This window comes from Lutra lutra, chromosome 11 (genome assembly GCF_902655055.1).
Source record: "Lutra lutra chromosome 11, mLutLut1.2, whole genome shotgun sequence".
Lineage (NCBI taxonomy): Eukaryota > Metazoa > Chordata > Mammalia > Carnivora > Mustelidae > Lutra > Lutra lutra.
This window is the reverse complement of record NC_062288.1, coordinates 61,352,763-61,377,693: the sequence shown is the minus strand read 5'-3', so window position 1 is coordinate 61,377,693 and position 24,931 is coordinate 61,352,763. Positions and strand designations below refer to the sequence as shown.

Sequence of the window (24,931 nt, the reverse complement as noted above, 5' to 3'; positions counted from 1 at the left end):
ACAGGTTGCCTTTTGGGTGGCATTACTCTCTGACTCGGAAATACAAACACTGCTTCAGAGATTTATTTTACAATTCATCTTCTGATTTGTCATGGCTGGGAAGGTCAGCTTCCAGATTTTCTATTCTAAATTACTTTTGAACAGATTTTACAAACAGACTAAGGAATGGCTTTTGCCTAGACAGGAACAAATTCTGAAAGCTGGAGATCATGCCCCCTCCCTCCTTCTTGGTAAAATCTAAACAATCAGAAAACCCACCATTTCCCAAATCAATTATTTGTAAAAGAATGACAGGTGCCCTGGAGACACTGGAGTTATAAAAGAGAAAACGGCAAATAATTTTTTCATGGGCCAGCTGCTCAGCTGAGGTGATTTTCGGGAAGGTTCTCCTAGGCTCTAAAATCCAATCAGCAAATCAATTAAGATCATGCTCATCATCTCTGCCAACAGGACCACGCTGCCTGCCTCTGCCCTCCTCCTTATTCCAGTGATTTCTGGTGTGTCCCTGTCCCAAAGCCAAGGGAGCCAGTCACCCTGAGGTTCCTTTGCTTTATGCTCACACTGGACAACAGGGGAGGGTGGGGGCACTGTTCCGGTTGAATTAAGGATTAGTGATCACCAGAAGGAGCATTGCCCACCATTCTGCAACCCCCCCCCCCTTATTTATATCTGTCCCAGTCTAATCTTGCCTTCGACACTGGGCTCAGTGGGGGCTGACCGGTAGGACTGGCTGTCACTTTCTTTCAGCGGAAAACACATAGGACCAGGCAAAGCAGATGGTTCCTAAAGGGGCACATCCAAAGAATCTGCTAGCAAACTGTGATGGTGCTTTTCCAATAAACAGCTACTGGAGAGAAAAATCAGGTCTCTCCCACCACATCCGGCCACCCCCATGTAGCCTGAACATTGCCCACTTAGGAGTTTCTAATCCTCAGCGAGGCAAAGGACAGCCCGTCTTTTAAGCCTCCCAGAGATAGCCATTCTCCCCAATAATGCTCCCGTATCTGTCACTAAAAGCTGTTATCTAGGTAAGACCCCCTTCAGGAAGGCTGACCGTGCTCCACACGTGGTCACTCAGTCCTAAGAGGAGCAGAGACAAATGCCGTGTACTTGCATAGCTAGGTGGACCCAGAGATGGCCGGTAAGGCCTCAAATGGAATTAAAACCAAGGACTATTTTCATCATAAAACATTAATGAAGTGTTTTTTCTCAAACTCCAAATAAACCCACAAATAATCATGTGTGGAGCCCTAACCGAGCTGTATGAGTTTGAGCAAATCAATTCACACTTCCGGGTCTCAGTTGAGCCGGAAGATTTCTAAGATCCCTCCTAGCAGAATATTCTAGATTCCTTTGGGAGTGGGTGGGTCTCTTCCAACATTCTGGCCAATCACATACATACTTAACCAAGCAGTTATTCAGCGTAAATTAAAAGCAGAGACCATTTCTGTCACGCGTGTAGCTTACCTTTTCAACTGCTGTGTGTTCTTCATTTGTAACGCTTGTTTTCCTGGATTCATTTTTCGACCTGCTCAGCCTCCTGGATACTTTTTCTCTGAGTAGAGTGGCATATCCAATGTGTTCATAAATGGGGTTTGTTGTCATTTTGGAAATGTATTCAGAAGCTTTTGTTTCTATGTACAGTGTTATCAAGCCATCTGTGACCAGATCGTGAATCGATTCAAACCTCTTCTCGCCCACAAAGTGTTTTCCATCATAGAAGAGCCTGTAGTTTAAAGTCTGGTTTCCAAACCTGCCCCCAAGAGAAGGAGAAATCACAACAGTGTTAGAAGTAAGAACATGGAAGAAAGGTAGTAGGTGACACTTTCTGAATTCATATTGTATGCCAGGCACTGAACTAGGCACCTGGGATGATTTTACCCTCCCCGCATTTAATTATCATAGACAGTTTAAGACAGGTGGAATTGTTATCCTTGTTTTATGGCTAAGAAAACTGAGATCTGAAGAGATCAGGTACCTGCTTGAGGTTATACCCCTGGAGAGAGGCAGGAGTGGGATTTAATACGAGACAGTCCTATGGTGTCACTGGATCCTAGAAATCAGTAAGGCTGCTGAGTCCTTATCATTCTCATTTGTAAAGGTGAGAGGGTAGAGCCTGGTTTACAAATATTTTACTTTTAAATTTCCTTGATGAAAACTACTCCCTCTACCTGCCAATTGCCTCTGTAGGGGAAGCTACCATCACTCGCCCTGATGTCCCCTTATTTATGACATCTTTGACCACCACCAGTAGAGCACCTCGTGCCTACCACAGAAGAGAGAAGAGGGGAGCTGGGCAAAGCTCCCTTCTGTGGCTGCCGCCACCAGGTTCCCAGGGATCTAATCTATAAGGGCCTCCCCCTTTAGACTGGCTGCACCCTCTTGGCCTTGGTCCTGTATCTCACAGCCTTTGCTTGGTTCCCCACTGGGACGGCCTGTGCCTGCTGCTGGAGGGCTGGGGGGATAGGAAAAGACTTTGCCTACCTAGAGTGCTTACTAACTTTTGAAGTACTTCCTTATAATGACGTCATCTAAGATGTGTTCAAACCATCCCTGGGTGCAACTTGGGAAGCTGCCTTCTACAGCCACAGTGTTGAGGTGACACATGGAATATGTCATTGCAGGCTTGCCTGGGAAGTGTTTCCATTAATATTATTCTTTCTATGGAGAAAGGTCTTTCTAATTCCAAAGAGTTCATACATGAGCTTTCAGAAGACACTTTGATTCTGGGATTGGATGCTCTCCCCAAACCTTATGGGACTGCAATAAGGATCAAATGGCACCAGATATTTGATCAAGTTTAGGAAAATGCAGAAAATGCAATGCTTTTCTGGTGCTGTGATTTCCATTCTTGGGATTTTGTGATAAAAGACTCATGAGGACTCTGCTCCGATGGCTTGCTGGCATGGAATGCCACGACTGCTGTTGGAAGTCAGCGTGACCCTTGGGTCAACGTTAAACCCCGAGAGAACCCATGGACAAACTCCACATCAGTCCAGGCACACATATGCAACGTGAGGTGAAGACTTTTTTTTTTTTTTTAAAGATTTTATTTATTTATTTCACAGAGAGAGATCACAAGTAGGCAGAGAGGCAGGCAGAGAGATAGATAGAGGAGGAAGCAGGTTCTCCGCTGAGCAGAGAGCCTGATGCGGGACTCGATCCCAGGACCCTGAGATCATGACCTGTGCCAAAGGCAGAGGCTTAACCCACTGAGCCACCCAGGTGCCCCGAGGTGAAGACTTTTGATAAGGGCTCCCAGGAACTAAGTGAGGCAGAGGCTTTGCTCCTCAGCTGGCTCAGTTTTAGGCAGAAGTGACTACAGGAGCACTAACTTTCCAGATAATTCTCCAGTTTACTGTATGTGCATAAAAAGAGCCTCAGTGTCCATCCTACTGATAATATCGGTGGCCTAGGAAGTGTATAAACCTCTAATATGCTAGTGGTACTCTGTAAACAAAGCAAAAATAAAAAATAAGTAGAGGGAAATGGGGAGGGACTGGATAATGGGTACAGAGTTGGGTACATGGGTACCATGTACAAAAAAATCCTGCCAAGCCCCAGTGAAGATGGATGCACAGCATTGCCAGTGTATTTAATGCCACTGAACTGCACACTTAAAAATGGTTAAGATGGTAAATTTGATGTTACATATATTTTACGGCAATAAAAACATGCGAGAAAAGTTAAGTAAGGCCACTTATAGAGCAGTAGGAACAATGGATGGAATCAAGTTCACCTTAGAGCTAACGTGTAGCATCCTGGCTGGCGTTGGCTTTCTCTGAGAATGTAGGCACCTTCCACGCCTCCGAGGAGCTCATCTGCCTGCTCCCGGGAGATGATCCCATGAAACCTGAGGAGAGACAGACCATCTTTGTTCTCAGCACACCACAAAGTACGCACCACCAAGAGCTAGGCTAACAAAGATGGCGGGGCCACCTAGAGCCGACCATCCCCCACTGGGATGAAGAGGGGAGTAGCTACCATATATCTTAAAGATGCAGTTGGAACCGCTTCTCAGCAAGCACCCAAACATATGAGAAGTGTTCAGGTAGGCAAAAGAAAAAGAACACCCGGAGACCAGGCGGAGACCAAGTCCAGCTGGCCTTTTGCTCTTGTCTTTGGTCTCAAGTTGAAAGCTAAAGTCAAAACAAAAGGTCAGTTTAGGGCTCGTTCTTTAACCATGGGGAATAACAAAGGAGCAATTACCAATTTAGTCTCAGCTCAAACAGAGAAACTATGTATTGTCTGGATTGCTAATGAACACTATTGATTATCAACTTGCTTTCTTCAGGTACGAGGTGTTGTTAATTTCAGAGGCTCATTCTCTGGAAACAATAGTCAGCTATAACCAACACTCTTCTGTTCCTTTTAATGTTGAGAGCAATTGCTTAGGGATATGTTTGAAAAAAATGTATCTATTGTTCTTTTTTAAAGATCACATTTATTATTTTTTTCTGCAATTTTAAAAATAATACACAGGTATGTAGAAAACACAGTGCACAGCATATGTGGGAAGAACACAGGCTTGGCCCATGACTGCTTCGCTCTGGAGGCATATGTCTGAGGCCTACGGAGTGGACAGTGATTCCTGGGGAACCTTCTCTGTTGTCTTGAAGCAAAGACAACTCCTCCCCTACTGTCACTTGTGAGAGATTTGATCAATCCATGTTTGGATTGGTGGGGAAGATGGCAGAGGTGGGGTGGGGTGTGAGGCCACTGCTTTGGGACCCAAGGGTTCTGGGAGAGGGGACAACACCCTCTTCCCAGGATTATCCAAGCTTGAAGATCTTTGGGGGAATAACTAGAGAAGAAGTTTTTTCTGGACAAAGAATCCCTTCGCCTTCCTGGAAAGGGGGTGAGAGCGTGGGAGTTGGCTAGACAAATTTTGGACTTCTCTCCCAGGAATGTGAAAATGAAGTGAGGATGAATGTAGTATGATAATAGCTTGGGGGAAAAACAGCTATTGCATATTTATTTCCTAATTCCCTTCTGTCCTTCTTAACAAGTAGACCTTATAAACTGAAGCTTTTGTCTTAGGGGAGAGAGGCCAGAAGAAGCTGCAGCTTTGAGTTCCAAAATCAATTCCCACAAGTCGAACGCTGTGATAGGGTGAGAGAAGGAAGTTTTCTGCTTTCCATATTTTGGTTTTAAATCTCAAGAGCCAACACGTGGAGATCTTGGAGCAGCACTTTTCTGCTTGTGGCAAACAAGCAACCTGTCTGCCCCCAAAAGAGATCGGGGTCCCCAGTTCCTGTAGGAGGGAGACTGGGAGGAAATGGGGCAGAGCTCAGACTCAGGACTGGAACCGATGGATCCCAGATGGATGTATGGGGATCCCGGAGCCAGAGCAGACATATTTGGGGCTTTGTCTGGGTGTGTAGCCACTGAGTCCCGGGAACCTGTGGGAACACCTCCTGTGCAGCACGAGGTGGGCTGGACTGATGGCCTGGGCAGAGAGACCTGAGGGATCCTCACAGGCACCGGGCCGGGGGGACGTGTGTGGGGAGAGGATGTGTGTGAGTGTGTTTATGAGACAGAGCATGTGTATGAGTGTGTGTAAGAGGAAGCATGTGTGTGTGTGTGTTTATGAGAGAGAGAGAGATTTTGTGTATGTATGAGTCTGTGTGTATGAGAGAGACAGAGCATGTGTATGAGTGTGTATGAGAGGGAGCATGTGTGTGAGAGTGCGTGTGCATGAGAGAGAAATGTGCGCTGTGTGTGTGTGCGTGTGTATGAGTGTGTGAGAGAGAGAATGCGTGTGTGAGTGTGTGTGTGTGTGTGTGTGTGTGTGTGTGTGGTGACAGGGACATGGTTGGAGGCAGAAGGGGCACCGGGCATTGGAAAGTTTCCCACACTGGAGTCAGAGCTGGTGCCACGAGAAGTTTGCGGGAGGTGCTGTCCAGGACACAAGCTGACCGTTGGCCAGGGCAAGGGAGGGGATGACCAAAGCAGGACAGAGGCACACACAGTGAAAGACACAGGGACATGACGCCCTTGCCTCCAGGTCATTGTTGCGGGGGACAGACACCCCAAAAAGGCAGGTACCCTGAAAACTGCTCAGCCTTAATTCCCTCGACATGGTATAGCTGATAGACAGCAGCAGACATAAAGCGTCAAGAACCAAGTTGAATTCAATTGTTCAAAAGAAGAAAATTACAGTTCTGTGAATCTAGCTCACGGCTCATCACCCCCTTTATGCATGGGTTTAAAAATATCCATGATATATATATCTTATGATCCCCTCTTTGTAGAAAGAAAGCATGCATTGAAAAACACCGGAAGGGATAAGAGGAAGGGGGAAAGTTAGCAATGATTTTTTTCATGGTGAGTTGAGGATGTTCTCCACCTTCTCTACCTATATATTTTCTAATTTCCCCCAATTAGCAGGTATTAATTTATTCACGTCTTAAGAAAAAAAGTAATACCGATGCACAGTGGGAAAATTAAAAAGTTAAAAGGCACATAAGAGGTAAAAATGTAAACATTGGAGTAAAAACTCTCTTCCCCTAAAGGTATCCATTGTCAACAGTTTCTTGTGAATCCTACTAGGAAAAAAAAAGCATTTATGTTTCCTGAAGAGAGCATTTATTCTTTTTCAAATGGAACAAAAAGCCTTTAATTTCTAAAAAAAGAAACACAGAATCTGAAGTTTTTAAGCTAATTTCCCTCTAATGCAAAACGGTCCTTTTTCTGTGGTTAAGAAAATGTTCCTTTGCTGTCCTCTCACTATGTAGTTTGTATGGACTGGGGATTGGAAAATGATAACTAAAAGGTCATTCAACAAAATTTTGATGCAGCAAAGAAAATGCACAATACAGTTCCTTTTGGAAATCACGTGCAAAAGTGTCCCATTTGGAAGGCTTTCCTTTCTCTTTTTCTTTATTAATTGTGTTCTCTGTGAGCAAAAATTCCAATGAGGACACTGAAGGAAAAAGCATCCTAACTAGCGAGGTTAGAAGTTAGGGACTTGGAGATGGCTGAGAGCAGGGGCCGGTGCTCCCGGGCAGAATGTATTCCAGGGTCCTGGCTGAATTCCCAAGGCTAGAAAGGAAAGTTCAGAAATGCAGCCGTGGCCATTAGGAAGTCACTGCTGGGCTGGGACACAGGAGAGGGTCATTCATCACGAAGATGAGGCTCTGATAGGGAAGGGAATAGAGGAAGAAGGTTTGGGTTGGCTAGGAGAGCATGGGACGTGGAAGTGAAAGAGACTGTGGCTCGTCAGCCCTCCAGGTTGGATGTGGGAAGAAAGGGATGTGCACCTGATCCCCGTGTGTGTTGTTCTGCCTGTGTTTTGTAAGCTACGCCACCACAGCCTGACACTGAAAACGCTTTCTACAGCATGAATATTTGCTTTACGGTAGGTTTCTGAGAAAGTAAGACAAAACGAGAGTTGAAATTAAGCGGGAAATGGGAGGAAGTAATCATTACAGTATTGAGGCAATTTGGCTAATCTATCCAACTCAAGAGAAAACATTATTTTGGTTTTATGAGACTGTGGGGAAAGGGGTGGCTTCCTCTTATTGCATTTACTGAGTATGGAAAGTAAGGAATTCAGCCACATGAGTTACAATCTTTGAAACTAAATGTTTATACGTCATCAAGGTAGAAAGTGAAATAAAATACTAACAGAGCCTCAGTCATGGAAAAGGCCGCCTTACGTTTCAAATACTTGCCAGGCGCTCAGTGGCTGCTTTACTGGAGAAAACTATAGCAGGAAGTACGTCCCCCCCACATTCATGGAAGCCAAGCACCTGAGTCTTAAAAAGAAAATTAAATACAAAGGGGTCTGATTGCATTTATCCTTATTATTAAATGCTTGCACAGTAGACATTTGATGAAGACTATATATTAGAAGATTTTTAATATTTAATATTTAAATGACATAAAAATGATGACTTATTACATTATTAAAACAAAGAATAGCATGATACATACTCTCTTCCATAATATTTTGGTCTGTTCTCCACCTATATTAAAAAAAGAGAAAAATATTAATAATGCATTTGAATTCAAATCAGAGAGATAAAAACGCTATTCAAATGAACATAGCTAATCCTGGTAGTAATTTTATTACAGTTTTAATTCCCCAAATCTGAGATCCATGAAAACACAGAGTAAGCCAACACATGCCTCTGTCTTAGATAGGATGATGTAGGATCATTGTATTTCTCTAATCATGAGGCTCATTCTCCACCTAAACCCGATCACCCAATAAAAGAATTTTCAAATAAAACAAAGGAAAATATTAAGAAATTTATAAAGATATTATAAGACATCATCCTGAAAAATAAAATGAATAAAACTTAAGCACTGATTTCAGTCTTCCTCCAACTGTTACATTATGTATTTATTATAAAAATAAGAAATGCACCCGGATTTCAAGTTTCATTTGGTCTCTTTCCAGATAACATTGATATCCTTATTTTTAAGCAAATGGTGAATGGTCTGACATTCACTTGACACCAGAGGTACAAGATACAGAGGACAAGATTCATGACTTGACTAAAAATCATAAGCATCCCAGAAAATATTTTTTTTTAAAGATTTTATTTATTTGACAGAGAGAGATCACAAGTGGCCAGAGAGGCAAGCAGAGAGAGAGAGAAGAGGAAGCAGGCTCCCTGCAGAGCAGAGAGCCCGATGCGGAACTCGATCCCAGGACCCTGAGATCATGACCTGAGCTGAAGGCAGAGGCTTAACCCACTGAGCCACCCAGGTGCCCCCAGAAAATATTTTTCAATCACATTTTGAGCTTGGGGATTATCATGTTGGATTTTTATCACATATATATGATAATCTACTTTCATAAGAACTTTGTTTTGTGTTCGTGGTGTTAGCATTGGTAAGAAATTAACATGAATTCTTATGCTCAGCTTTTGTTCTTCTAACTTAACTCCAGGGACACTGAAAATATAGTGGAGCCCCACTGAGTTACAGATTCTCACTGAGGGTTACGGCAGCAAGCTTATGTTTATTTACTAGAGTAAATGGGGGTCTGGCAGCCATTTCGTTTATAGTCATTTCTGTCCACAGTTAAATGGGCAGTTCTCTCAGCAGGACTCACAGACACAGCGGTGGAATTTTAAGGTACTGGGCAGTTTCTTGGCTCCCTCCACCCTCCAAAGTATGCTGAGGATCTGAGAGGACAGTCAAGAGCCCTGGAGCAGAGGAAGAGGCTCAGAAAGGGGGAGTCGAGGAACATATTCACAGGCCTGCCTTGGACAAGGCTCACTGGCATAAAACTCATCATCTAGACACATCTGAATATATGTTCACTCTTCTGTGCATTTTACACTTGAAAAGCACTGAACCAAGAGGGGGTATTCATAACTCTTTATCTTCAAGGTTTGAAGTCTGCTCAGTGTCATTTACAAAGGAAGATCTAAATAGTATCATTACTAGAAGCACAAAGTGTGTAAAAGACATCTCGTTATCTGATGTGTTTCATCACTCTACACGCTGGTAAGCTTTTTAATAGGAATCAAATATTTCGCCATGTATCATTCTCTTAGCTTTCAAAGTTCTTTCTTACTTTTATGATACTGTAGATATGTGTCTGCAACACCAACATGCCACAGAAGAAATTTAAACTAGAAAAGTCAGTAGAAGTAAATAATAAATGATGGGTAAGATAGCTCTCCAATCTTTGAGAGTCAATAATCCATTTCTTTGAAATGATTCCCTATATATAAAGACAACTTTATCTCTATCTTTTTGGCTGAGCCATAAAACACACTTGCAAATCTGGGTGAAGCTCCCAGCCCCATTCCCCGCGTCTCTCCTCTTATCTCCCTGAAAGGGAAGAATAATTCATCCGACTTCCAAGATGGACAGCATGGAAGATAGAACTTACTACTAACTCCTGGCGTACAAGTAAGTAGTTAATGAATGTTGAATTTCATTCCCAAGAAGACACCGGATTGCTTTCAGTTCATTAATCAGTCATAAAAATATGCAGCATGCTTACGATGTTCAGGGCTCCGTCTTCAGCCCTGTTGTCGTTAATGAAACAATAAACTCACAGGTGTGGAGAGGAGAGATCTGAGGCGCTAAGGAGTGTTCTGCATTTGGAGCAGGAGGAAACCAACTGGAGAAATCTAACATAGGCCCTCAAATAGAAAAGTCAGTATTTATGGTGCCTTGAGGGGTACCAAGTAAGATTCTGTCTAGAGGACAGTTTAAGATGATATAGTCGTCCTTGTTAAAATGAGAGAAATAGGGGCTGGGATTAAAACAACCAAAAACAAACAAAATCCTATTCTTTTCCTAAACTTTTTGCTCACAGGGCTCTAAACATAGTCTCTCTCTCCATACTTCACTAAGCTTTTAACCAGTCAGGAGCTTAAATTAAGTTAAATGGCCCTAGAAAAATCATAGAACATCCACATGTTTTCAAGGCGGCTAATATTGGATCCTCAGATCCAGACAAGCTGAGTGTCAGGGCTCCCAGAAATAAAGGACCTGACTAGATAGATTGGTAACCTCTACACTGTGACCCAGCGATGCCCAGAGAAAGCCTGACTCTGTGCCCAGGTATGGCTCTGTGTCAGCCACCAGCAGAATCAGGACCAGCCTGTAAAATGTGGATTGATTAAAGAAGACAGAGCACTGAATTTCAGTTTCCAATTGTACGAGATTCTCTTCAGTGAATAAGACAGAAGACAGCTGACAAAAAGAAAGGCAGCTCAGAAGCTCTTCTCACATTCTCACTGAAAATTATCTTTGTTAAAATAAATCAAGAACTTGGTAAAAAAATAGAAGGCTAACTTAGGGAGTCACATGGATTCAGCAAGGGACAAAAACAACAAATCCCAAACATGAAGGAAGGTTGGTTCTGGAGCATTTCTGCCACTGATTATCTCAGGACAAGAGCTGGAGTTGGACAGCCCATCACTTTGGTGAACCTGGTCACCATGGGAGAAGACTAACAGAAACGGGATCTGCAATGCTTGCTCTTGGGATTTAGTGCTCCAACTCTAAGAAGTGGAAGAAGCCCATCATTTTAAGAAAACAAAACAACCCAATAACTTGTAGATATATTGCTGAACCCTAAAATACTAGATCCTTAGATGATCTACCTGGTTCAGAAAGGAACACCTCTCTTTATGGAAGAACACCAAACAGATGATCAGTGAACAAACAAACACATGAAATGGGTCTTCCCGAAGCACAGGTGAATTTGGTCTATGTAGTGTAAACATGCAGATTCTTTTAAAAAATATAATTGAAGATTTTATTCTGTATAAGCATCATGTAAGGGAGAACAGTCCCCCCCACCCAAGGTAGGCAATACTTGCCACTGATGCCAGTGTTGACCATAACATTTTGGAGTTTCTCTTTTAGAACTGTCTTATTTTTTCATAGTTGAAACCTTTTTTTTAAAGATCTTATTTATTTATTTGACAGATAGAGATCACAAGTAGTCAGAGAGGCAGGCAGAGAGGGGGTGGGGGAAGCAGGCTCCCTGCTGAGTAGAGAACCTGATTCAGGGCTCGATTCCAGGACCCTGAGGTCATGACCTGAGCTGAAGGCAGAGGCTTTAACCCACTGAGCCACCCAGGTGCCCCTTCTGGAACTTTCTTAAAGCTTACCATGTTTTCTCTTGAATATCCTTACAGCTGTCTCTCTTTCTCTCTCTCTTTTAATTTAAGAATTTTTATTTATTTATTTTAGAGAGAGTGAGTGAGAGCAAGAGAGAGAACATGAATGGGGATGGGGGGAAGAGCAGAGGGAGAAGGAGAAGCAGACTCCCCGCAGAGCAGGGAGCCCAATGCAGGGCTTGATCCCGGGTCCCTCCCTGGGATCATGACCTAAGCCAAAGGCAGCCGCCTAATAGACTGAGCCACCCAGGTGCCCCTACAGTTGTCTTTCTCAAAGTCTGGTCATTCAAAACAGAAACTTCAGAATACTTATTAAAGATTACAGATTAGGAATCTACTACTACTTCCTCCTTCAGACCAACTGAATCAGAATTACTGATGGGGGTTGCTGGGATGTGTTATTTGATAAAGTCCCTAGATAATATTTAAGTGTATACTAAAGTCAGAATCACCAGTATATGGAAACAATATATCTGTTTTTTGAGTTGAGAGTGGCTGTTATTTCAGCTAACAGGAAGAAGTTATTCAGAGCCAAATTCAGTAAAAAGGGAAGTGATCCAACTAGGAAATACATATGAGACAAAAATGAGGCATGATCCTTAGATAATAAAATCTGCACTACGTTCTGTTCTGAAGATATTTTACAGGAGACATTCCCAACATGCTCTGAGCAATGGGACCTCAGCAGAAATAAAACATGGCTTCCCAAGATGATGGATTGGAAAGGGACCACACTCACATAATACATGTATTAAAGTAAAATCTATTTTATGACTTTATAGTCACACCTCAGATATATTGCCAGTACTGTGACTACTGAAAATGGTTTTAGTCCTGTCTAGTCCTGTTCACGCCCTCCACACACCACGTTCCTACTTATCTACAGCCAATGCAAATGTTACAGCTTCCTGCTAAGGGTCTCATCAGCCCACATTCATCCTATGCTACAATCAAACAGAGTTACTCACGGTTCCATAATTCGCTCTCTCCAATATGTCTTCTGTTTTCCATATGTCCTTATTTTAAGATCCTGAGCTTCCTTTTAATAAAATAGGGGCAGATCACGTGCAATTTGGAAGGGCAGGCTCTAGACTCAGGCTGTCTGGCTTTGATGCCAAATCTGTGTATCCATCAGCAAGTACTTATCTCCATTCCTTGTTTTTCTCATCTTTAAAATGGGCATGATAATAAAAGTGGTTCACCTGTCTCACTGAGTGGTTGTAATAATTTAATGAGTAAATACGTTACAAGCTACATGCTTGTAGCCGCGGCTGGGACACAAAGCAGTTCAATGATGAATAGCTATTTCTGGTATCCAGAAAGAGCCTCCCTGCCCAGGAAGAAAAGTTAGGCCAGTCTTTTTTTTTTTTTTTTTAATTATTTATTTTAAAATTTTTAATTTAAGTAGAATTAACATACACGGTTACATTAGGCCCATTCTTTACTGTGCTCTCCCAGCTTTTTATATTTTAAATACATACTTGCCCATTTCTTCTCTACTTTATGAGTTTTTCAAAGCAGCAGTTTTGGCCCGCACCATCACGACACTCCCAGGATTTTGCCTCTGGTCTGGCACAGAAAGAGTGTAGTTCTCTGAATTTGATCCGCTCTTAAAAATGTGTCAAACAGCAAGAGCCTATATCCCATTATTTTAAATAGAAAAAAGTAATTTATTCAAAAGTACTGATTTCCCAAATATTACTTAAATGCCTTTCAATAATTATATAACAATCTGATAAGGATTTCTGCCTACTATAAAATATTTAAAGCCCAATTCCGTAATTGTTTAACACTCAAGGGAGTAATTAACAGGTATATTGGTGTGTATCCACTGCTGAAGATAATAGGAAGGAACCTCATTATCCTATACTGAACAGGTACTATAAAAAAAAAAAATAGACTTTCTGGGTTAGACCCGCATTAGCAGTGCTCCCTGGTATCTGGCCTCAACAAACACCAAAGGGCTAATCCCCTGGGGGAAAAGTGGGGAGAATTATGGATATCATGTGCAATGTGCTTAAACACAAAACCAGGTCAATCAGGACAACAGAGATACTCGAGAAGTCCCCTTCCACCTCCTAGTTCCCTGCTCCTCATAGTGTAATCCTAGGACCAGCAGCACTGGCTTCACCTTGGAGCTAGCTAGAAAAGCACCATCTGCATTTCAGAAGGGGAGTCATGTGCACAGGAAAGGCTGAGAAGCTGCTGTGCACAGGAGAACTCATCATACCAGATGAGAACTTGTTAATAGCACGTTTTTAGCTGGGAGAATGATTTTGGCTAAAACTTTCTGTTGAGTTATTACAGCAGATATTCTGATAGCGAGTGTTTGGAGAGCAAAGGATGCCTGTGCTCATTACATGTTTGCAGAATGAGGCAGAGACTATGAAGGCAGAGGCCTGGTGTCAATTCAATTGCTGTGTGACCCTAAGTAGGTTATTAAACTGCTTTGCATCTCATTTTCCTTAATTTCCAATAAAATCAGAGTTATTAAAATGTACTATTTTAATAAAGCTCAGATGAGATAATGCATGTAAAGAACTGTAAGGCTGGGAACATTGTGGTAACAGGTTAGCATTTACACAGTGCCTACCCTGTGCCAAGCAACTGTCTTTACGCTTTCACATCTCATTGAAGTCCCCCAACAACCCTATGAGGTAAGTGAGTGCTATTATTTTGCAGGCAGCTGCTAAATAACCAGCCTGAGGTCACGGAGCTAGTAAGGGGCTTCAGACCCAGCATAGACACCTTGAACGACCATGATTCCCAGCTTCCTTGGAGTATATACCAACCAATACGGATGCCTTTGTGGCCCGGCACACAGTTCTCCACTTTGGATAGATAGTAGATTACCTGGATTGTCCTAAACTGTACTCTGCCAGGATTGAACACTCTAAAATCTCTTTGGAAAGAACTGAGTTCTGTCAACGAGTTAACGAACGAGAATTTGTCATAAATTTGCCTACATGTAGTGATACTTTGGGTCTCTCAACTATTCCCCTGTAATTTAAAATTTTCTGTATTCCCAGCTACCTGGTTTGTTTTCCAATTTATTCTTCTAATTTTAAGGAGTAATTCTCAGCATTTTGCAAAGCTTGAGAGAACAGTAGGGTGACAGCTGCATGGTGAGAGACAGGAAGCATAATCCTTAAATGGGTTTTCTTTATAGTCAGATTATCATTGCCTAGATAAACACAAGTTCTTTTATATTCAACACAAAGACATTTAAAGGATATTGTGAGTCCTCTGTAAACAAGGTTTCCAATTATTGAGAAAACAAAGCTTTTATAATCCCTCAGCAGCTGGTATATGTTAAGTTTTTACTTAATAGAAATAATTTTAAAACCCAATTTAGCAACCTCCTATTCGGGGCAGTTAGACTGCTGAATTTTTTGAGATACAGATCAAGTTCAGAAGAAAAGGCTTTGATGGGGGGATTTATATTGGTGATATTGGGCAATTTTATCCAGAAAAAAATATGGATAATTTCCTTCTAATTAAAAATCAAAGTTCCCCATTGAAAAAGACAGAAAGAAAATGTGAGTACTGAGATTTATACTCTTGTAGTCAAAGTGCATAGTATAGAATGAAAATTGAGCAAACTTTAAAATCTCCTGTTTCTTTTCATCTAGAATCGAAGGCCTTCTTTCTCCTTATGGCATTACTTTAAGGCTTCTAGAATTCTGATGGGGCACTGGTGGGGCAAATTTTTTCCTGTCTTGATTTCAATGTGTTATAAAAATATCTACCGGCCGGTCTTTCTGTAATAAACCTCCTTAAAAGGTTACCAATGGCTTTCCAAAGTTCTGTAAGTAGATCCAAGTCAAGCACTTTAATAACCTGGCGTAAATATTCCGCTAATTTATAGACGTACACAGTATATGAGATTAGGGGTGCTTGGGAACAGAGCAGTTCCCATCATTTGGTTTGTTTTCTGTCTCTTTTTTTTTCCTTCAGATTTTTCCAGGAATTGTGATGTAAAAATCGGTGATAATATTAGAACAAATAAGAAGCAAAAGATCTTTCTTAGACGAGGGGTTCTCAACTGGGAGGGTGGGTGATGTTTTTGTTCCCCAGAGGATATCTGGCAATGTCTGGAGATAGTTTTGATTGTCATGAATGAAGGGTGCTACCGGCACGTAGTGGGTAGAGTCCAGGGATGTTGGTAAAATCCTGCATGCACAGAATAGCCCTCACCCACTTCTACAACAAAGAATTATCCTAGCTAGAACATTCATGGTGAAGAGCCTGAGAAACCCTGTTTTAGACAAAAAGGAACTTTGAAACCTTGAGCATTCCCAAGAAAGGTTATTCAAAAAAATTTGTTGGACCAAAATATAAACAAGCAGTCAATACTTTAAAAACATAAAGTGAATTAAAAGGAAGATAAGAGGAGATATTTACTTATGAGAACACTAATCATTTATAATAGTAGTTTTTAAGAAAAGATTGACACTTCCAACTACTCAGAGAAATAACTCAGGTAAATACCAAACTGAACGGACCAATATCTTAGTAACATAAAGAAGGAAACTCCCCTTCCCCTTTGAAAATATTGTAAACAGCGTGAAATACAGAAAACATTAAGAAAAAAATTTATTTTGGGGGAGTAACCATCCATGCTACGCATACATGTGAACTAATGTTTAAATCCCTTACTGCTGTGGGATTTCATGCCTCACAGCATGTTCCTTTGAAACTCTGCCCTGATCACTGGGTTGGAAACAAAACTCGCACTACACATGGATCCCTCGGTCACAGAGGAAGTCTGCCCGAGGGAGCTGAATGGCTGGCTGTCCAATGCCTCAGTGGTGTCCTGAAGTTTCATTATATAAGCAACCATACAAAATATTCATCATAAAAGACGAGGATGAATTACCCAAAGTAGCTGTGTTTGGATTTGAAAAATAACGGCAGGGCAACAACAACCAGACACACACATTCAAATATCCCACCTCGCACATTAGCCCTTTGTTCCCAGCTCTGGCCTTGTTCAGGTTCAGACCTACTGACACTGACTTAGGGCTTGGGAGGATCAGAGGAGGAGCTTTAGTATGTGTGCTACAGTTGTCCCAAAAGGCAAGTCACACAACAATTGATAGTCCCTTTTTACAGATGAGGAGAGAAAAGCCCATATGGCTGGATTACCTGAAAACCATCTAGTGGCATGGAGAGGAGATCCAAACCAACATAAGATAGATGCTAAAGTCCATAGTCTTTTTTTTAACACCAAAAGGAGGGGAATTGTCCAGGGGACAACAGAGGTGATGCACTCAGGAAAAACATTGATTCTGCTAAAATAAATAAGTAGGTTGACTCCCAAATTGTTAGATTCCTAAAAGTGCCCATTCTGGAGACCTGCAGAAGCTGACTGTTAGGAGCAGATCTTTTATCACATGTCATGGCCAATTGCCTTTATTCTTCATCCCTCTGAATGGTACCACCAGAGAACCATCTACCTAGTGCCCAAGCTTGAAACTGACATCCCAGATTCCTTCCTCTCTCCCAGTCCCATGTGTACTATACCACTAAATCCTGCCCATGGTATGGAATTCCTTACTCTTGAAATGGTCTCTTTGTTTCCATGTCCATTGTGCTATCTATTCACCCGAACCACTGAAATAGTCTTCTTACAGGTTTTTCTGTCTATGTTTTTACCACCTCCAATCTGTCTTTCAGACTAAAGTCAGAAAATGCAAATCTCATTAAGTTCTCTGCTCAGAATTCTTCAATGGCTCCCCATTGCCAAGCAGTCAAACCTACACAACTCAGTGAGTCTATCCCAAACTGCCCTACTTAAAAGTGGTACCTCTTCACCTTGGCATACTCCTTCTCTCTTTTCTGCATTTTTCCTATGACACTTGTCTTCATCTGAGATACTATGTATTTTACTTGCGTGTTTATTGCCAATCTTTCTCTTTCAAGTGGAAACTACACAAGGATAGAAACTTTTATCTTTTGCTTATTGCTATTATCCCCAGAGTCTAGAACAGAGCTGACACATGGTAGGTGCTCATTTGTTGAATGAATAAATGAATGACAGACAGGATTTTCCCAGCATGGTCTAGCTTGTGTATCCAAAATATGTCCTGAGCAACACATACATTCTTGCCCTCCACATCCTTCTTCCCCAATTCTTTATGTTCCTGCCACAGAGATCCTTCTAGTTTCTGAAACACATCCTGTTTGGTCATACATTCCGATCATTCTTTGGACAGGATATTTCCTCTGCTTGGAATTCTAATACTTGCTCTCCAACCCATCTATGCCTTAACCTGGCAAAATCTCACTGATCTTAAAAATAAGAGGGAAACTGTCTTTTTTATTTATTTATTTTTCAAGTATAATTAACATGTAGTGTTCTATTAGTTACAGGTGTACAATATAATGATTCAGCAACTCTGCATCATTCAGGGCTCATCACAATACATGTACTCTTGATCCCCTTCCTCTATTTCGCCTATCCACCGCCCACCTCTCCTCTGGCAGCCACCAGTTTTCTATATTTAATAGTATTTGTTTGTTTGTTTTATTAAATTCCACATGTGAGTGAAATCATACAGTATCTGTCTCTCTGACTGACTTATTTCACTTATCATTACACCTCCTAGATCCATCCACATTGTTGCAAATGGCAAGATTTCATTCTTTCTATGGCTGAGTAATATTCCATTGTGTATATACACATCTTTTTTATCCATTCATCAGTCGATGGACACTTGGACTGCTTCAATCTTGGTTATTGTAAATAATGCTGCAATAAATATAGGGGTACATGTATCTTTTCAAATTAGTGTTTTTACATACTTTGAGTAAATACCGAGTAGTGGAATTCCTGGATTGTATGGTAATTCTAATTTTAATTTTTTGAGGAACCTCCATTCTGTTTTTCACAGTGACCACACCAGGTTGCATTCCCACCAATAGTGGATGAGGGTTCCTTTTTCTCCATATCCTTGGCTATGCTTGTTATTTCCTGTGTGATACACACACACACACACACACACACACACACACACACACACACACACACACAATGTATCTATTATATATACACAGTGGAATATTAGTCATAAAAAAGAATGGGATCTTGCCATTTGCGACAATAACCTGGGTACTTTGTTAGATAAGTCAGACAGAGAAAGACAAATACTACAGGATTTCACTTACGTGTGGAATCTATAAAACAAGAAAAAATGAATAAACAAAAAGCAGAAACTGATCCATAAATACAGAGAACAAGCTGATGGTTGCAGAGGTGGGGAGATGGATAACGTGGGTGAAGGGGAGTGGGAGATACAGGCTTCTGGTTATGAAGGATAACTCATGGGGATAAAGGTAAAGCACAGGGAATACAGGCAATTGTATTATAACAGTGCTGTATGGTAAAAGACGGTATCTACATTTGTGGTGAGCATAGCATAGTGTATGAACTTGTTGAATCACTGTATTATACATCTGAAACTAATGTAACATAGTATGTTAACTCTACTTCAACAAAAATAAATAAGTGGATAAATAAATAAATGTAAAATAAATAAATAAGAGGTAAAATGCTGCCATCTTGGAAAAGTCTTTCCTGGCTGCCTCTAACCAGCCGAGGTATTGTTTCCTATCCTCCCTTTGAACTAAAGGCCCGAGTGAGGGCCATAATCTTAGTGGAATTGGGATTGTTGGTCTTTATGACCTCTAGAAGTGAACTCTTTGAGGGAAAGGCTCCCGTCTTTCTCTGTTGCGTTGGTATCTTGCACAGAGCTCTGCTTCAATGGAAGTAACTGACTATCTGCAAGACAGCTCTGCTGGGGTTGATTCTCATGCATGCAACAATACAACAATAGTTATAATTTCTAATAGTTATTAAGAACTTTTATTGTGCCAAGACATTATCGTAAGCACTTTCTTTACATATATTAACCCATTCAATCCTCATGACTATCCAGTAAGTAAGATCTATTACAGCCATTTCCAAAGGATGAATTGAGATATAGAGAAGCAGAATAGAAAAGCAGACTATATTATCCTGGGGCTCAGACCTCCAGCCATCACAGTGCACAGCCTGGAAGTGCATCAGTCCTATTTCCTGGATCCCTGGAGAAGTCCTGCTTCACACATTCTTCTCAAAGCCCTTTGTTAAGCTCTCCTTCTATTAAGGTAATTTATTCATATCCTTCCAACTCCTCCCATACCCTATCCTCTTTTTCCCTCTAAATTAAGGCAGAAATGATTTCTATTGCTTACAACAGAATCCTAAGTGATATTCCTATTAAATCCCAATCTCCAAGGCTGGAGCCAGGGTGGCTGTAAGGTTTACCGAGCTCCACAGGGCATTCTGACACGCATATCAGTACTGGGAAGCACAAATTTGGGCAGCAGTTCCAAAACATGGAGAGGATGAATACCTTCCTGGAAGCTTCTATATTGATTTTGATTTCTATATTGATTCTCTCTAAGAGAAGACTTCTATATTGATTTTGAACCAGTCTACATGGATTTTGATCCAGTCTATGTGGATTTTCTCGCTGTAGGCTTCCAAGACACCCAGAAGTCTACCCATGGATGGTACTCATCTCTCTAGCTGGCCCAGAGCATCTTCTCAACAGCTCATTTTGACCCAGTCCTCCTTGCTACATCTTCCCTGGCACTCATTTCTTGGCTTTCTATGTTGGCCCCCACCACCCACCCTGAGCCATCCTTATGTGGACAACCCAGTTAGGTATACTGCTCTGACTTTGCCCTAGCACTGTTGGCTAGGACTTTGTATTCATCCTCTGGCATCCTGAAGCCACAGCTCCACATAAAAAGGCTCTTTCCCCCAATCAAATCAAATCCCACGGAGGTCAGCCATATTGGCCAGACTGGCTGGCCGGCCTCCCACCAGGGCAGGAGAATCAAACATGATGGGTCCATCTGTCCATTGTCCTGATACGTCCTACACACCAACACCGTATTTTTAAAAAATCTCTTAAAAGAGAATCAAAATTCAGGACTTAATTATGGATAGAAATTTTAGGTTAACATCCACCTCATATTCTTTTTTGCTTCAAAATACATTTTCCCCCTTCCTTTTGTCTTTGGTGCAGATGAAAACCTAAGACTATTCTCTATAGGATAAGGTTTCCACTATTAAAAGCCATCTCCATGTCACCTAATTGCTTGTTCTTCCTCCCACTAAATAATTCTTGTTCTTTTAACTTTTTAAAATAGATCTTATTTCCAATCCTTAATTCGTCTTCATTATTCTTCTTGAAACTCTTTTTAAATTCTCCAAATACCTCTTAGGTTCAAAAAGCTTGAAGTACCCAATAGAATTGAATCAAATCAAGGAAAACTTAATGCTTCTATTAAATTTCTAGGGGGAAAAAAGATTGGATGAGTATATTCATTTAATTCCTCATTCTTGTTAGTAAACTCCTTTCAGAACTAAATAGTGTTTGAATTAAGTGGTCCTGTATGTCCTTTGGAAAAGGCAAAGAATGCCCATCATTCTCTTTCTTCTCCTCGGTTTTTTTTTTCTCTCTCTCCTTCTAGAGTAAACATATTTAAATGTAAGTATTCAGTATAAGTATTCAAATGCATGTGTTCCAACTGATGAATAAAATTAATACACCTGAAAGGCAGACAGAACTAAGGAGGTGGTAGAAATGAAAGACTGTCTAGCAAAATGTCTTCAATCATTTTTGCATTATAATCTTTCTTTGGAGCTGTTATACATTTTTTCCTTCTAATCATCTCTCCCAAATGGGATTTTAGTACTACAGATAGACTATATATCTGTTTATGTTCTATATGTGGATCTGTGCTTACACAGTAGAAGAGTGTACTCCCTTAAGAATGGATGTTCCCCCCTCACCCTTGGGGTTAATATCACCCTGACTGAGAACTCATTGTCTGATGGGATCAGTGGGGCCTTCAGAATGCTTTTAACATTTGTTCTCCTACAGGAAGGTAGAATATGTATCTTGGCCTCCTTCTTATAGACAAGAAAGCTGCAGTTCAGAGTGGTAAATTAGCTTGCTCACAGTCCTACCCAGGGCTAACAGCAGATTTAGGAAACACACTCACTGATTTCAGGTCCAATACTCATGCCTCTATATGGTGATGATGCCATAAAATCTGGAAGTCTGTTCTCTATTATTTTAAAAAACTGCCTAATTAAGCATTTCTGAAAGAGGCACCCCCCCCCCAAAATAATTCCCCATATGGTAACAAATAAGAGTGGAAGTGCCTTATTAATAAATATCCTTGCTTTTGAATTCTTTTTCTGGTGAATTAGTCCACATTACAAATCCTTGAGCTAGCTTTATGGTGCTTCCAACAGCCCTGCCATGAGACATGCTTGGGCTGTTCAGGGCTGTGCACCCAAGACGTTGTTTTTGTTCCCTGGGCCAGAGCCCATCCAGCCATTGCTCTTCTTGCACAAACAATCTTTGTTTTTGCTTCTTGACCTTTTAGTACGACAATGTTCATACATACAGAAAAACTGACACCTTTTACAGAAAACACTCATACACACCACTTAGGTTCTATAATATCTGCTGTACCTGCTTTATGACCTACTTATTTATTCATCCCTCTCTCTACCCATTAATTCAACTCTTTTAGGGGATGTATTTCCTAGTAAGCTGCACACATAGCCCTCTTTCCCCTGAATGGATCAGCATGCAAATCATTCATCAGAATTCAATAACATATAGACTCTTCTATATGTTATGGGTAATACCAGCTTTGTTCTTGAACTTAAAGAATGCAAGTTTGTTTACAGGTTCAGGAGGCATTCCTGGACCAACAGATCCTACATACCTCTTTAATTTCCTGCTTATGGAGTGGGCCACCTTTCCTAACAGGCTACCATGCCTTGACAGGAGAAGAGTGGCCATGAGAAAGCTGGTGAAAGAGTACTTACCTGTTTATTGTGCACTGCCGCGGGCTCGTCCGTCATTTTACACGTGTTAGACATGAAGGCCAAAATGTTTCTTAAAATGACTCGGGGATCAAATTCCTCCTGAATAACAGGCCTAAAATTCCCTCTCTTCTGCTAACATCTCTATAGTGCTTGGGAGATGGTAGAAATTAAAGACCGGTGCTTTCCATATGTAAATGCCAGGCACTGTTCAGTGTTTTACATATATTAACTCACTCTTCCAAGCTACTTACCGTGCAAGACTAGGGCCTGGCAAGCTTTTTCTGGCAAGGCCTAGTTAGTCAAAACTTTAGCCTTTAAGGACCATAGTAGTTGAAACTGTCTGTTTCAAGTATGCAGCTTGCCATGAGCATGAAAGCAGCCATAGGCCATATGTAAAGGAATGAGCATTGCTGGGTTCCAGTGAAACTTGATTTACCAAAATCGTCAACAGGCTCTAGTTTGCCCATGTCTCCACTACACTAACAAGTGTTAGAGACTGTTCTTTACAATCGGTGTCAGGACATCTTGTTGTTAGCTCAAAACTCAGAGCCTGTCAATGCCTCCAAGGCCTTTTTGTTTAATGGTGGGTCAAATCATTTCTTTGTATTTGTGTCCTTCTATCTCTTACTGTACTGCAAAGAGAGAATCATTAATTTTTAAGTTATGAGATACTGGTGCCAACTTAAAGATCGAACTGAACTAAGGCAGAAAATGGTAGAAGTATGCTGTTAAACAGACTACGACTCAAACCTTAAGGGATCTGACCTGCATCCTTGAAATGAAAGGTATTGTGGAAGTATTATTAAGCATGGTCTTTGAGATGTCATGGAACCCTGAGGACCATAAGAGCAAAGGGACAAACCAGAAAAGTGTAATTACAGACTTGGTAGAAATATCCAGGGAGATAGGAGAACGATTCATCGAATAATCGATGTGTAATTACCTAGAAGGACACAAGGTGCTGGATGGCAACCAATATGCCTTTGTCTGGCTGTGCCAAGGCTATTCAATTTCCTTCCAAGTGAATGGGGAGATGACACTGGCTATGTAAATAAGGAGGAAGAAAGAGATATCATCACTAAAGTAAAGCTCGTTATTGTGTCCAACAAGACAGGGAGGTGCTGTGTACTTAGAGCTAATGTCAAATGACGCTGTGATTTGTTAAAGGACACAGCCAAAGGTGATGGATTACCAATGGCTCAGTGTCAGCCTGGAGAAGATGAGAGGAGTAGTAGATTAAGGCAAGGAAGTGGGGCCAGGAGAGTACCAGCTCTGGACCAAACTTTATTAGCAAACTAGCCACCTATAATCCTGAATTGAGAAATGATCATGAAGCACACAGACAATCTACTGAGGAAAGAGACTACTGCCTTGGTATACAGAACTATAATTCAAAGTATTCCTGACATAATGATAATGGATTTGGTATTTTCATTAATGCAAACATCCATCAAAAGGAAGAGTAAACTATCAAGGATTTGTGCATAGTCACAAGATAAGGAAAACATCTAAAAAGAGCTAGAGCTCATAATAATAGGTATGGCATATGAACAAACATGAGTTATGAATCCTATTAGAATGGAATTTAACTATTTTTAATTGTAACATAACACAACATAACACAACACTAAGAAATATAGCCAACTGGGGGTAGGTGGGTGGGTTTAGGAAACCAGGCTAAATTAAGTACTGACCATACTCGTACAAGGATTCATATTTGGCCTCTGCAACATTCCTGGGTACGGGAAAGCTAGACACAGCAAAGAAAGGCAAAAGCAAAATATTTTTAAAGGGTGGAAAATAACATTCAGGAGGAAGTACATCTAGACAACAAAAGAAGGCTATGGGGTGACTTGGCACCTCCTTTGAAGTCCATGAAGAGTCTAGCACAGTGCTAGGCAAACAGGAAGCATCATCAGGGCACAAAGCATCCTGATTCTTCCATCCTAGAGCACAGGGAAGGGAGCAGGACATAGAAAACAGAGGGTCCTCACACTTGACTGAGCGTCAGGATGAGCTCCAGGACTTGTTAAAACACAGATTTCTGGGCCCCATCTTTGAGTTTGCGATTCAGAAGGTCTGGGATAAGCCAGGGAATCTGCATTTCTTTCTTTCTTTTTTTCTTTTTCTCTTTCTCTTTTTTAAAAAAGATTTTATTTATTTATTTGAGAGAGAGAGAGAGACAGCTTGAGAGAAACAGAGATCACAAGCAGGCGGGAGGGGTAAGAGGGAAAAGCAGACTCCCTGCCAAGCAAGGAGCCTGACTTAGGACTCCATCCCAGGACTCTGGGATCATGACCTGAGCTGAAGACAGACGCTCAACCAACTGAGCCACCCAGGCATCTAGAATCTGCATTTCTGACAAGTTCCCAGATGATGCTGTTGCTGCTAGTCCTGGGACCACAGCTGAGAAGCACTGGGTTAG

General features: G+C 41.3%; 1 protein-coding gene across 1 annotated transcript in view; it reads right to left on the bottom strand.

Moving 5' to 3' along the window:
* The window catches only part of CHN2 (chimerin 2), a 295,574-nt gene that overhangs the window by 102,553 nt on the left and 168,090 nt on the right, over positions 1–24,931 (bottom strand). The window contains exons 4-6 of the mRNA XM_047694769.1: positions 7,939–7,970; positions 3,740–3,853; positions 1,468–1,753 (exon numbers count right to left, since the gene is read on the bottom strand). Of these exons, the coding sequence (XP_047550725.1) occupies positions 1,468–1,753; positions 3,740–3,853; positions 7,939–7,970 (432 nt within the window). The remainder of the gene's footprint in view (positions 1–1,467; positions 1,754–3,739; positions 3,854–7,938; positions 7,971–24,931) is intronic.